The sequence below is a fragment of the Bemisia tabaci genome, chromosome 4 (assembly GCF_918797505.1).
Source record: "Bemisia tabaci chromosome 4, PGI_BMITA_v3".
Classification (NCBI taxonomy): domain Eukaryota; kingdom Metazoa; phylum Arthropoda; class Insecta; order Hemiptera; family Aleyrodidae; genus Bemisia; species Bemisia tabaci.
Window position 1 is genome coordinate 62,116,369 of NC_092796.1, and position 14,160 is coordinate 62,130,528.

Consider the following 14,160-nt stretch of genomic DNA (forward strand, 5'->3'; position numbering starts at 1 on the left):
CATTTTTATAGTAGCCAAAATTGGGGGACACGTACAGATTTGGCAATTTGGCTACAGACTCTTTTCTCAAATCCAGAGAGAAATCACAAAATTAAAAGAAGTAGGAAAAAATTAATTTTTACCTCTATTGAGGATGAAAGAGTCCCTATTATGAGAATGTAGACTAGACTTAGGCTGCTGATTCAAGTAAGGATGGGATTTTTTCTTCTTCTTCCTCTCTCTTTACTTTGTTTGTGAGGAGAAATACATTCAAAACAAATCTGCCCCTGTCCCTTTGCCACGCACGACCAATAGGAATGAGACTTGCTCGATGTCCAGCAGCAGACAAACAGGCTTGGATCTAAATCCCCTGCATCCCCCTGATCACAAGGGTCAGCAGTTTTCCTGTAAACTTAGCAGATTAGAATTTTATGTAGGTTTTTCTCGAAATTACATTTTTCCATCAGGTAACTTCAAATCTCTGAACTGCTGTTCATTAAAGTATCAAATAAGTACACATTGAAGCCAGTTTTAGAAGAAAAAAATATTAATCAATGATTAATAGCGTTATCCATGTAAGAATCAAAATGAATCACAGCCATCTCTTATTTTAGCCAACAAAAACATAGCCTTTCCACTCAACCCTTTTATTGATACAGCGATGAAGTATCAATATACAGGGGCAATGGAAATTTTCAATTAGATGAATATATTTAAAAGCGTTTGTGGCAGGCAATATAATATTTCAGTATAAGTTATCCGTTCTTTTTTGCACGTAAGGTGTTCTCCTCTTTCCTCACTTTTGGATAATTTTCTTCTTGAACATGGTTCCTTTTTCAGCTTGAGCTTGTCAAAGCCAAGAAGAATGCTAAAAATCTGGCCATCAAACAGTGTGAGGACCATCTACTCCAATACAAGCCGAAAGCTAAGTTGGAACGTGACATTGCGATTCTTAAAAGGAAGGAGGATGATTTGAAAAAGTTTCAGGACGAGCTCCGAGGAATAGAGACAGAAGAGCAACAACTTTTATATTTGATGAAACACTTTAATGTAAGTTTTGTAATTGTATTATCACCGCGTGTTGTCTGATCTTACAGCATATATAAGGTGATCCAAAATTCCAGGACCATCCGTGTAACTCGTAGAGTTCTTACCCTTTTTCAGAGTGGTCCCTCTAAAATTTTGGGGCTCTCTGTAAGTCGTTTTCTTTGAACTAAGGCTACTCATAAAATTCCAAGTTTTTATCTATTGTTGAAAAGTTACAGGAGTGACGCCTTGTGCTGGAAGTACGGTATTTTTGGATCATCTTGTAGTATATTTTATGCAGTATATTCTATGAATTTCCAATATTTAAAAATGAACTGTACAGCTGATAACTGTTAATTGACAGATGACTGAAATCAAACTCGATGTATTTAGGTTATTTATTAAAATTAAGAGCTCAGTATCAAGCCCACTTTGTCAGAGTTTTACTTAAAATATGAAGCCACTAGGCCTTTAAACAATGAAAACATTCGGCCCAAGAAACAAATCAGCAGGCCAATTGTTACAACTTTGCATTCTTTGTTTGATGACAGGACCAGACTTAGGGAAAATGAAGTTATGAGATTGGTCAGTTCCACCTCTCAATTTCTTTGTTAAGTTTGTTGGGTGGAATAATTATCAAGTGTAATACAGTGCATCAGTGATTAACAACTCCATTTTTTGTACATGATACAGGAATACCAAAGACTGGTTGATCAGGCTGTTTGATGCCTTCGTAAATGACGAAATTGTGGATAAGCAAAGTAATAATTTAAATTTTTAATTTTTACAGACTCCAGAAGCAAAAAAGAGAAGACAGAACAGGTCAAAAGATGACAATGAGGAGGACTTTCTTCGAAAAGCCCAAGTTGTAGCTGTAACTTTATCCTCATGTCTCACAACTCAAATGAAATCAGTTTTTACTTCAGAAAACTAGTAAGACCTCCTTACTTTTTTTTTAAAGTATCACGTTTATCCACAAGGACTGAAAATGAAAATCATTTTTGAGATTGTAACCAATTTTTTGTTTCACTACTCAGTGTTAATATTGCTAGACGTTTGTCCATTACAATAATTATTGCTTCTCAAAGACACAGACTGTGTAGGAGCGCAACATCGTGGCAGATCATGCCCCTACATCACTCAGAATCACCATTAAAGATTAAAGCTGCTGAGAGTACTTGATTGATTAAGGCAGTGATCCTGCCATGGAAACTTGGGGTTCTATGAGCCAAATTGAGTGACTTTTTTGATGAATCCGGTTATTTGAACTCTTTCTCACTAGATTGCAAAACAAAAAGCAGGTAAACCAAAGTAATTAATTAGCCTAAATTTGGTAAAATTGGAAGGATTTACAATCGCACTGAAGGGGAAACACCTGATATCTCGATATAAATTCAATAACCCAGAATATCAGGTGAATCCAACTCTTACCCCAAGTTCTTTTGACTTTACAACTTAATGGGCCAGTAGTACTCATTTTTTTAAAGTAAGGAGTGAACTGAGCTACCAGGAATTTTTCCGATTTTTTAAACCGTAACTGTCAAAAATACCGCGTTCTGATAATAGCGAAAATGGGACCAGTTTGATACAATATTTTGATGGGCTCTAATTATGTAGCCAAGCGAGCTTCAGGCTTTGCCTTACTGCATCATCTCAACTGTCAAACTGTGATTAGATTTTCTTTCCCTTGCAACTGCTTTTCTGTACTTTTTAATGAATTTCTTGGTTTTTATTACAATATTTTATATTTGTAGAATTGCACTTCAACTCTTTATAAATGGCTTGCCGCTGTCCCATTTAGACACGTTTTAAACCAAATTTCTTTTCAAAATTAGGGTTCTCTTAACTTTTTCCTCTACAAGGTGAAAACATTTTTCTCTATTTGCTTACCAACCTTCTTATCTACTGGTTTCTCCTTATGGACAGGTACAGGGTCTGTACGTTATCAAGCAGAAATTATCAATCTACAGACAGAATCATAGGAAACAATGTGTAGTCCATAATATTGATTTGAAGGGTTGGTTTGAAGTCTTCTCCAAACTTGTTTGTAAAAAGTTGCCTGTTGCTTTGTGTCCAATTGGCTTGAATGAACCTTAATTGTCAATTAAAAATGAAATCTAGCCCTCAGAAAGAGCCAACAAACCAGAGCTTTAATTGTAGTTCTTTTTTATTTCAACATTTTCAGTTCTGAGGGTTCAAGCAAGTTACCAATTTCTGTGTGCATCATTGATGAAGCTACTCAGTGCACCGAGCCGGAAGCTTTGATTCCTCTTCTCCTTGGGACCAAATCCTTAATCCTTGTAGGAGACCCCAATCAGCTTAGTCCCACTGTTCTCTCACCGGTAAGACATTCCAGCCTGACTTTTTCATCATGTTGCAGATTTCGAAATCCTCATGAGTTGTAGAATTCAAAAATATATTTAATTTGTTTTTGGTAAATTCTTGTTTTCATTATCAAAGCTGCAAGGTGCAAGAATAAAGGTGTATCATTAAATGAAACATTGAATCTAGATACCTGTTTTTCCTATATCTGTACATTAACGTACCAAAATATTTACCCTTAAAAAAACATGCATTTTTTAATCCTTAGATGACTAACCGTTTTTACCTGCACGAATGACTAACCCGCGCCTGCGAGGCCCGTATTGAGAATACATAGTTATTCGATAGCTGCGATGCTTTTTTCTCTATTTTTTGTAGAATTTTATGATCTTCATACTTCGTCTTCTATAATGAAGGTCCCAAATTCTATTTCCGCCCATAAACTGCCCCCCCTTCCCCCTCTAAATCTCCCCCTCCTCTCCCCAGTCCCCTCAGATCTAGGAGCCTCTCGTTATAAAAACATTTTATATCTGTTTTGAGATTTTGAGTAAGTTACATTGAAGAAACATTATTACCCCTATAAGTATACTTGAATTTGAGAGGGAGGGGGCAACCTTACCCCCCTTACCCCCTCTCCCTCCTTCCAGTAGCCAAAAAATTAGTACTTTCTGATGTATCTCTTTCAAAGTTTTGCACTTAGAAAGTTATTTTTTAATTTCGTGAAAAGAAAAAGAAAAGTCTAAAATGTGTTGTCGTACTTATACTACTTCTAGTAAGTCGCTCTCATAGCGCTTCTGTGCGCTCTGCGACACCCAACCGCCACTGACAGCAATCTAGCCAGAGCTCCTCTGACAGAGTGCATCTCCTCATTTCCAGCCTTATTCCCTCAATCCATGATTTGACAGGGCGTCCACTATGTTGGCGTTCATAGGCGTTATGTATTGTTGTTATTTGTGGAATGCTTTTAAATTATTTCTAATTTTTCGACAAGTTAGAGCAAATTTTGGATATTACTTACAGTGAATTATGAGGTAAATGCGGGACAAAATTTCTTGTGAAGTTTCTAATGGTTTTCCTGAGGTTTTGCTGTAATTGTTGTAGCTGAGAAGTGGCCATGGAGGTAATATACTGTCTAGGAACCACCATGCATTATTTTCTTACAACTAAAAGGTAACGTCTTTACATATCCTTCACAAGAAATTTTGTCCTGTGTTTACCTCATAATTCACTGAAAGTAATATCCAAAATTTGCTCTAACTTGTCGAAAAATTTGAAATAATTTAAAAGCATTCCTTAAATAACAACAATACATAACGCCTATGAACGCCAACGCAGAGGACGCCCTGTCAAATCATGGATTGAGGGAATAAAGCTGGAAATGCTACAAAAAACAGAGAAAAAAGCATCGCAGCTATCGAATACCCATGCATTCTCAATACGGGCCTTGCAGGCCCAAGTCAGTCATTCTAGGGGTGACATTAAAAAAAAAAAATCGCTGTGTCTAAAAAAAATTGTTTGAAATTTTTTTTTCGGGAAATATGTTCACAAGGGTTTTTGTAGAGCTATTTGTGAAGGACAGACCTCTCGGATAATTACAACTGCCGTGGCGTGAAAAATAAGAAGCCGCCGGGCTTCATAGACCCGGTTCGTCATCTAAGGGTTAAGTACCTCTCTAACTTGGAGTAGAGTTTCTATTTGCTCTGTAATTTGATTTCTTGTGCTAAGTTAATTAAAAAAAAGCGAATTCTCCCCCCCCCCTTGCAAAAAAAAAAAAAAAAAAAAAAAAAAAATGAGTTTTTCGTAAGGTGAGAATCTAGATCACCATAGACCAGAGTGGAGTAAGAGTGGTGAAAGATGCTCGCTAAAATGTGAGAAAATTTTAGGGGAATTTTCTTATAGAATATCTGCTCTCATAATAGTAAATGTTGAATGAATTTGTGTACATTTTCTATCCTTCAATTTCTTTTTTCAGACTTGCCTAAGATATGGTTTTGGTCAGTCAATGTTTTCGCGTCTCTATAGTACCTTCACAAAAAGTACCACAGGAAAGAGGAAACCATTGTTTTTTCTAGATACCCAATATAGAATGCACCAAGAAATCTGTCAATGGCCAAATAATTTCTTCTATGAGGGGAAGTTGATTACTCATCAGTCAGCAAACAAACGATCAAACAGCAGTCCCTTGCTCCCGTATGTTGTTTTGTCAACTTCTTGCAAAGCAGAAGCTGATGGGTAAGTAATTTGAATGTAGCAAGCAGAGAGTAAATTGACTTGATGGCTGTACATTTTTTTACATTTATCTTTTCAACATTGAATTACGAATAGAATTTGAATGTGTTGTAAACAAATCGTGAAAATTAATCCAGTGATTGAAGAGGTATGTGCAAAATATGGCATAGTTCAAGCATTGGAAAAGAACTCATGAAAGAAACTTTATATCACTGGAAAGTATGGCTTCCAAAAACTAAAAGCTGCAGAAAGTGGTAGTTTTCAATTTGACCCTCTTCGTCATGTCACCTTTTCCTTGCTGGACGATTTTTGGACTTTACATCGCAACATAACCTTCTGTTTGCTGATTCCTGATTGGATTTGAAAAAGAGGGTTTCATCCCAAAAAAGAAAATTAAAGGCTTCTTAATAACCACTCAATAGTCCGTCTACACGAATGCTAAGATACAGTTAGAGGCAGTTATTGAAGCCCTAAAAAATCATGCAGCTCTATGTTTCTGCTATGGAACTCAGCATGAATATGCCCTATTTGGGTTGCTCTCAATATGCATGCAATTCATACTTATCCGTCTTTCAGTGGCTGCTAAATCCAAAAATGACTTAGATTCATCTCTATCATACATACATTCTCTGGAAAATTGAGGTTTTTCTTGAAAAAATCAATTTTTCGGAGAAATTCAGATTTTTGCAGGAAAAAAAAATTGAATCAGGAAAAGAGCCTCCCAAAATTTGGCCCCTTTTTAGGTATTCGATTCGACCATCGGACCAAGGTTTAAATGGAAGCTTATAGTAACAGAAAACTCAGGAAAAAATTTCAAGATGAGTATAGGAACCGTTTTCGAGTTACGGGGGGACAAAGGGGTCGCAATCTGGCCTAATTTTTTGCTGTTTTCTTGTAGAATTGATGTATCGGCGGGGTTCTCATCGTTGTTTACGCATGTGTAGCACATGGATTCCTACGTGTTTTTACACGTAGAATCTATTTTTAACGTTGCCGAATCGATATATTGATCAGTTAAATCGATTTTGAACGATTTTTTAAGGAAAATCGATGCTATTTCAGGATCGAAATTGTTTATTTTCGATTCATGAATGAATAAATGCACCTGAAATGACTGAAGCACATGTAACAGTGTAACACTGTGTATTTTGACACGGAAAATTGATTTTTAACATTGACGAGTCGATTTATCTACAGTTTGTATCGAATTTTTGCGACTTTTTACGAAAAATCGATGACTTAGCGGAATTAAAATCGGGTTTGCTCCATCCGAGATCGGAGATATGTACCCAACATGATTGGAGCACATCGACTCTTACGAATTTTTATACGTGGAATCGATATATATCCTCGATAAGTCGATATATCGATCAATTGTATTGAATTGATGCGATTTTTTGCGGAAAATCGATGGTTTATCGGGATTGAGATCGGTGTCTCTCCGTCCAAGATCGGAGAAATGTACCCTTCATGATTGGAGCACATAAATTCCTACGTAATTCTGCACGTAGAATCAATTTTAAACGTCGACGCGTCGATATATCGATCTGACATACACAACTCTTGCGATTTTTTACGGATATTCGATGGTTCTTTTGGATTGGCATTGGAAAAATCTAACAGACATGACTGGTGCACATCGATTCGTTTGTGATTATTCTTGCAAAATCAATTTTTGAAGTCCACGAGTCGATTTATTGACTGGTCATATTGACTTCATGTGATTGGAACCAAATCCATCGACACCGGAGTGAATGAGTGAATGAATGACTTCACTTAAAATGATTTAAGGAGATACGTACACGCATCTACCTTTTTATGGAACAGTATGAGAATTCCGGATCAGCATATTTGAAGGAAGATAAACTGTCCCTCGAGTTGGCCAGGTATGACCGCAATCGATAAATCGACTCGTCAACCTTAAAAATGATTCTACGTGTATAAGTACGTGGACATGGCGTGCTCCGACCATGTTAGGTGCATATCTCCACCCTCAGACTGTAATTAACCAATTTCATTCCTGATCAAAAAATCGATTTTTCATAAAAATCACAAGAAGTCAATACGTCCAGTCAATAAATCGACTCGTGGACTTCAAAAATTGATTTTGCGAGAATAATCACAAACGAATCGATGTGCTCCAATCATGTCTGTTAGATTTTTCCAATGTCAATCCAAAAGAACCATCGAATATCCGTAAAAAATGGCAAGAGTTGTGTATGTCAGATCGATATATCGACTATTTATTTATATTTTTATGAAAAATCGATTTTTTGATCAGGAATGAAATTGGTTATGAAATTGGATATATCAAAATCGATTTAATTGATCAATATATCGATTCGGCAACGTTAAAAATAGATTCTACGTGTAAAAACACGTAGGAATCCATGTGCTACACATGCGTAAACAACGATGAGAACCCCGCCGATACATCAATTCCACAAGAAAACAGCAAAAAATTAGGCCAGATTGCGACCCCTTTGCCCCCCTGTAACTCGAAAACGGTTCCTATACTCATCTTGAAATTTTTTCCTGAGTTTTCTGTTACTATAAGCTTCCATTTAAACCTTGGTCCGATGGTCGAATCGAATACCTAAAAAGGGGCCAAAATCAGCCTCTTTTTTGGGAGGCTCTTTAAGTTGTTGTTAGAATTAGCGCTAAAGATGTACGTTAAATCAGGTGAGCAGCAGGTTGCTCACCAGACAAGCAGATAGGGGCGATGATACTATAGTGGGGATTGCCATGCTGGGTTGTCATAGCAAAGAGGGGGTCAAGAGGGATCCTTTTCAGTCTATCACTGTCATTCTATTATTATAAAAGGTTTTTTCTTCACTCTTTGTTTGATTTTCATTCATCTCCTTTCACATTTTCATTTGTATTGTATCCAAAATTTTTAACCTTCCACAACATGTTGCCCAGTCCTGAGCCTAATGGGCCAGTTGCGCTGGTCACAGATTCTTGTTTCGATGCTTGATAGTTGTAATTAACTAAAAATAAGATCTGTCCAAACAGCAACTTTCTACGTTGAATATTAATCGAGATATCGTCCTTTGAAAAGTCGGGTTTTTGACGTCATCCACCGCGATAGTGAATAAAAAAGTTGCTGTTTGGACTCATCTTATTATTTTTAGTCGATCTGCAAGAATAAAGCATCAAAACACGATTCTGTGACCAGCACAACTGACCTACTTGAAGCGTTAAGGAAATATTGCGCATAATATCTCCTAGCTCCTTTTTTTTAAAATTCTCTGACTTTATCAGTTTGGGAATTATCTAGTAACAAACAGTGAGGTGATGAACTGTCCATACAAGAAGTAAATTGTCTGCAGTAAATCGTCCGATGAAGAATCGACTGCATCAACTCGTTTGGGCGTTCTCTGCGGTGATTTTTCTATGCCTATATTTATAGAGCTAGTTATTAATTTTAATTTATTAAAACAATAATTGCATAAAACATTCTCATCACAGGCTCTGTTTCATTTTCATTTCAGGGAAACAAATGAAGAAGAGGCAACAATTGTCATAAATTTAATCCAGGAAATCTTGAGCCGACCAGATACCAGAGTCATGTCAATTGGAGTGATCACACCATACCAGAAACAGAGAAAATTATTCCTAACAAAGCTTGAAAAAATTGTGTATGTATCATTTAAGATATTAGGAAAAATGTATCTCATCTGCTCGCCGTTTGTTAAGCAATTTTACAGGATTCAGCCTCAGATTCTTCTTAATTCAATGTAAAGCCCACATCCTAGGATGTGCAAATTTGTTAATCTTCAAAAACTTCAACTCTCAAAGGAATAAGAGGTACAAGTGGAATTTAAAATAGCTCTTTAATTCGACCACATTTTGCAATTTGGAACTACAATGGACCACTAGACAAGGTACGAATTTCAGCATTCTGATACATGTTTCTTAAACAAAATTTCACGTAAAACACGGCGCGCACAACGAAAATTACCGATATCAACTCCTTACGAAGATATTTAATGATTCTTGATGCGTAAATTCAAACCACCCGCTCACGAAAACTCAGCGCTCTACGTGATTCACATCGCGCGCTAAACGTTACCATGACAGTCTCTGCTATATTAAAATCTGGCAACCTCAATTTTGACGCTTTGGCTCAGCTATAGCAAATTGCTTATAGTTTGAACAACAAATGGTGGGAAATGAACATTGCTCGATTGAGAAGATTGCTGAAACCGTTGTAGTGCACGATTTGACTCACGTAGAGCTTTGAGTTTCTTGTGAGCGGGCAGTTCAAATTCCTCGTAACCAATGTGAAGTAAAAGAGAGTGACGTCAGCGCGGTGAACGGAGATGGCTGCTTTCAGTACAGCTCCGTTTTATTTGAGTAAAATTAGTGAATTTTTTGTGGAAATTTAGTTTAAAAGTGGCTGAAGTTGTCGGTGATATGCAGGAACAGACCTAGAAACTTGGAATCGGCGACCAGGTTGTACCTTTCCGTTTTATTTGAACCTTTAAATTTTTGTAGACCCGTCCGCCATTTTTTACGTGTTCGCCACGTATAAGAACCGTGTTACTTATTGGATTATTTTTTAGGAGAGGAAACCGAACTTTTCAGTACTATTTCTTTTTAGAACCATTTATTTGTATCGTGTGTGCATGTGTGCCTTAATTTTTAGGAAATTTATTATTTTGGAACCTTGATTTTTCTCAGTGGCCGGGGTGCCGTCCTTGGGGTCTGGGGTCGGGAGTTTTGCATACGATAACCTTCATCTCGCGATACCCCAGAACCGATCTTCATCTTTTCATTTCATTCATCTCATGCTCATGTGTTGGCCCCACTCGAAAAGGGCTCGGTGGTTGGGGATGTCTCTGGGGGTCCGGTGCTGGGCGGGGTGGGGCAATGCCTACGTGGGCTTCATTTCATTCATACATATTCACCGTGGAGAAGGCACCACGTAAAAAACAGTTCAGGATAATAGCATCTCATCTTTTGCCTGCGTGGGTGTTGTCCCTTCTGTGCCTGGCGGGTGGCCCCTGGGGCGTTTCCGCCATCGTTTTCGTTTTTCATTCATTTCATTTCATGGTTGTCGTGTGCATTGCTCTCGGCTAGGGGGCCCTATAGGCGGTATTCCGCCATTGATTCAGACACATTTGTTAATTGTTGGCTCATATGCTCACATGATAAGAACTACGCGTCGCGCGTCATCTGATAACCGCGGTCGTCGATTCCTGGTGATAAATTTTGTAATCTCAATTGGATAGCATTTTGCAATTCGGAACTATAGGCAGAACGGTAGGTTTTCAGGAGAGCAACTTTTGCAAAAACCATTGGCGTTTTTCATCAAAACGATCAATGTTGCGGTTTGATGGTTCATTTTATAGCTATGGAGTTTCTTTAACACCCTGTGTTGACAGATTCGTCAAAAACATCACACTGTTGCCAATAATTACAAAAAAAGGCTATAGTTCCTTATTGCAAAATGAAGAATCCGGGGAAGCTCATTTTGCAATTAGGAACTATAGATTGTTTTAGCACTGACTGCATAGGGGAGACGACCCTGGTGTCACCATTACAAACTGGAGGGTTAATCCCAACAGAGAAAACACCCCTTCCTTCCATCATACGAGGAAGGGGGGAGGTGCATTGTCCCTGCGGAAAGATATTCTACAAAAAACAGGGTGTGCCAAAAATATGGATACCTACCGACTTGCTAATATTTCGAGAATGGTGGCAAATATTAACATGCAATTTGGACGGGAGGGTTTATAGATTTGATTGACATGAATCGATCAAAAAATGAAAGCATGAATCGATCAACACCGAATCGATCGACAAATTATTGAAAAACCGGTGTCATGATTCCGACATGACCGACATGAATCGATCGAAAAGTTAGAACATGAACCGATTGACGTGATTTGATCGGCACTGATTCGATTGACGACCGTGAATCGATCAAAAACCAGCGAATCGATCCGCAAATCCGTGAATCGATTGACAACCCCGTGATTCGTTCGAAAAATCCGTGAATTGATCGATAAACCCTTGAATAGGTCAACAAACCCGTGAATCGTGAAATTTTGAAAATTCGAAAATCCAAGATTAAGGATGTGGCCTATAATGCTATCTCGGCTCCTGTTCGATGGATCTTGCTGATTTTTGGTATCCGGGGGTATTTTTCGACGGGAAACTCGAATTTCTGGTCAAATTTTGAAAATTCAAAAATCCAAGATGGCGGATGTGGCCTAAAATGCTATCTCGGCTCTTGTTCGATCGATCTTGCTGATTTTTGGTATCCGGGGGTATTTTTCGACGGGAAACTCGAATTTCTGGTCAAATTTTGAAAATTCAAAAATCCAAGATGGCGGATGTGGCCTAAAATGCTATCTCGGCTCTTGTTCGATCGATCTTGCTGATTTTTGGTATCCGGGGGTATTTTTCGACGGGAAACTCGAATTTCTGGTCAAATTTTGAAAATTCAAAAATCCAAGATGGCGGATGTGGCCTAAAATGCTATCTCGGCTCTTGTTCGATCGATCTTGCTGATTTTTGTTATCCGGGGGTATTTTTGGACAGGAAACTCGAATTTCTGGTCAAATTTTGAAAATTCAAAAATCCAAGATGGCGGATGTGGCCTAAAATGCTATCCCGGCTCGTGCTCCATCTATCGCGGTGAATCTTGGTACCAGGTAGTATTTTTGGATGGGAAACTCGAATTTCTGATCGAATTTTGAAAATTCGAAAATCCAAGATGGTGGATGTGACTGAAAATGACCTTACTTGAGTAAGTATCCCCTGGGGGATCTTTCATTCCTCGGACACATGTTTAAAGGGGAGCTCAAGAAGACGCAACCTCAAACTTGTTTTTCGTGGATTGAAATGCGAAAAATATCGGAGAAATTATTTGTGGCTTATGCGTAGTAAATACTTCAAAAAACGCAAAAATCAAAAATCACTGAACAAGCTCAATGTCAAAATTTGAAAAATTTCAATTTTTCGAAACTCGGCTAGGAATTTGAGTTTCCCGGCCAAAAATACCCCCTATACAACCAAGATTCACCACGATAGGTCGAGCAGCCCGAGATAGCATTTTAGGCCACATCCGCCATCTCGGATTTTCGAATTTTCAAAATTTGACCAGAAATTCAAGTTTCCCGTCCAAAATCCCTAATAACACAGTTACACAATGGAATGTTTTTAAAATGTTTCAAATTATGTCAATCTCGGATCAGTCATTGACATATGTTTCCAACAAATTTTCAAAACGAATACATGAAATGGGCAAGTTGGCTGTGTCTTTGAAACGTATTGAAAACAAATCGAAAATGTTTCTAATTGCGGTCATTCAAACTTTTTTAAAAATAAGTTGGAAACGTTTCAAACTTATTTCAAAAAGGCATCAATAACCCACCCAAAAAATGTGTAAGAATTGTGTCAGCTATGTGTTGTCAATATATTGCAGTCCGTTCAATAAACTATATCAGAAAGGTTTCAAAAACATTTCAAAACCATTGCCACAGCTAAGCCTATGATTGAAACATATTTATGGAACATTTCTGCCACAATTTATATGAAAATCAATGAACCTTTATTGACATCTATCGGAAAAAATTTGTAATTGTGTCAATTTTTTTTTTAACGACCCAGGCACAGATTCATATTAGATTTGTGTACGATATGTTGGGAAAGGAGATCAACTAAATATTTTGGAAACATTTCTAAAACATATTTAAAACGTTGCTGCAGAAATTCTTGGAAGTTCGAAGTTTCTGAGAAATAAACCTGACATATTTCTGACACAATTTAGCAACGTTTCCAAGATCCTTCAAAAACATGTTTCAGAAACAACTGGCAGATATTTCGTATTTTTAATCTGATAGGGTACAGCTATATGTTGATCTATGTATGAAACGTGACGGAATGGTATTTGAAACGCCCTCAGATTTTCGTGTACGGATTTCCCTCATTGCTCTCCAGTTGAAATACTCGTATCACTCTCATTTAATTGATCCGCGGCGATCGTACGTCATAACCATTTATAAAATTAATTTAAACGCATAAGGGTAAGGAAATTTATTTCAGAAATGTGTCAGGAATATATCAGTTAAACAAAACAGTGCCTTGATTGTCATTAAAACCTGGTGAACACAAGTTGAAAACATTTCTCAGACCTTTCTAAAAATTTTCCTAGATCAAACTGAACCCACCAGAGAGCGTTGACGTTTCATTTTCCAATTTTACCAAATTTTGGTTTATTTTTTTGTCTCAAGGTTTACTTTTTGGCTATTTAATTATACAGAGTTAAAAATAGTTTTAAATTCTTGGTATGCATAGCATTTATCTCCATAAGAGCTTATAAGTTATGGATTATCTAAAATATTGAAACCGTACATCATGCTTTGCGTATACCTACTTTTCTAAAGTGAGGACGTCCTAATCCCTCTGATAGTTTAATACTGATGGAGTGAACCCATAGTTCCATACTCTCCTTAGGCATAGTCTGTAATCAGGCCAACCAGGCACTTGATTTGATAGCTATAATGCCTCCACGACATTTGCTAAAACAGATGTCTGAAAATTTTTTTACGGTTAAGAAGTAGTGACATGCGGATGTATTGAACAGAGAGT

At 37.4% G+C, this 14,160-nt stretch overlaps 1 protein-coding gene across 1 annotated transcript in view; it reads left to right on the top strand.

Annotated features, from left to right (window-relative positions):
* Positions 1-14,160, top strand: part of Setx (probable helicase senataxin) — a 36,761-nt gene that overhangs the window by 15,331 nt on the left and 7,270 nt on the right. Inside the window, exons 15-19 of the mRNA XM_019043500.2 lie at positions 820-1,029; positions 1,796-1,938; positions 3,191-3,347; positions 5,300-5,559; positions 9,051-9,197. Of these exons, the coding sequence (XP_018899045.2) occupies positions 820-1,029; positions 1,796-1,938; positions 3,191-3,347; positions 5,300-5,559; positions 9,051-9,197 (917 nt within the window). The remainder of the gene's footprint in view (positions 1-819; positions 1,030-1,795; positions 1,939-3,190; positions 3,348-5,299; positions 5,560-9,050; positions 9,198-14,160) is intronic.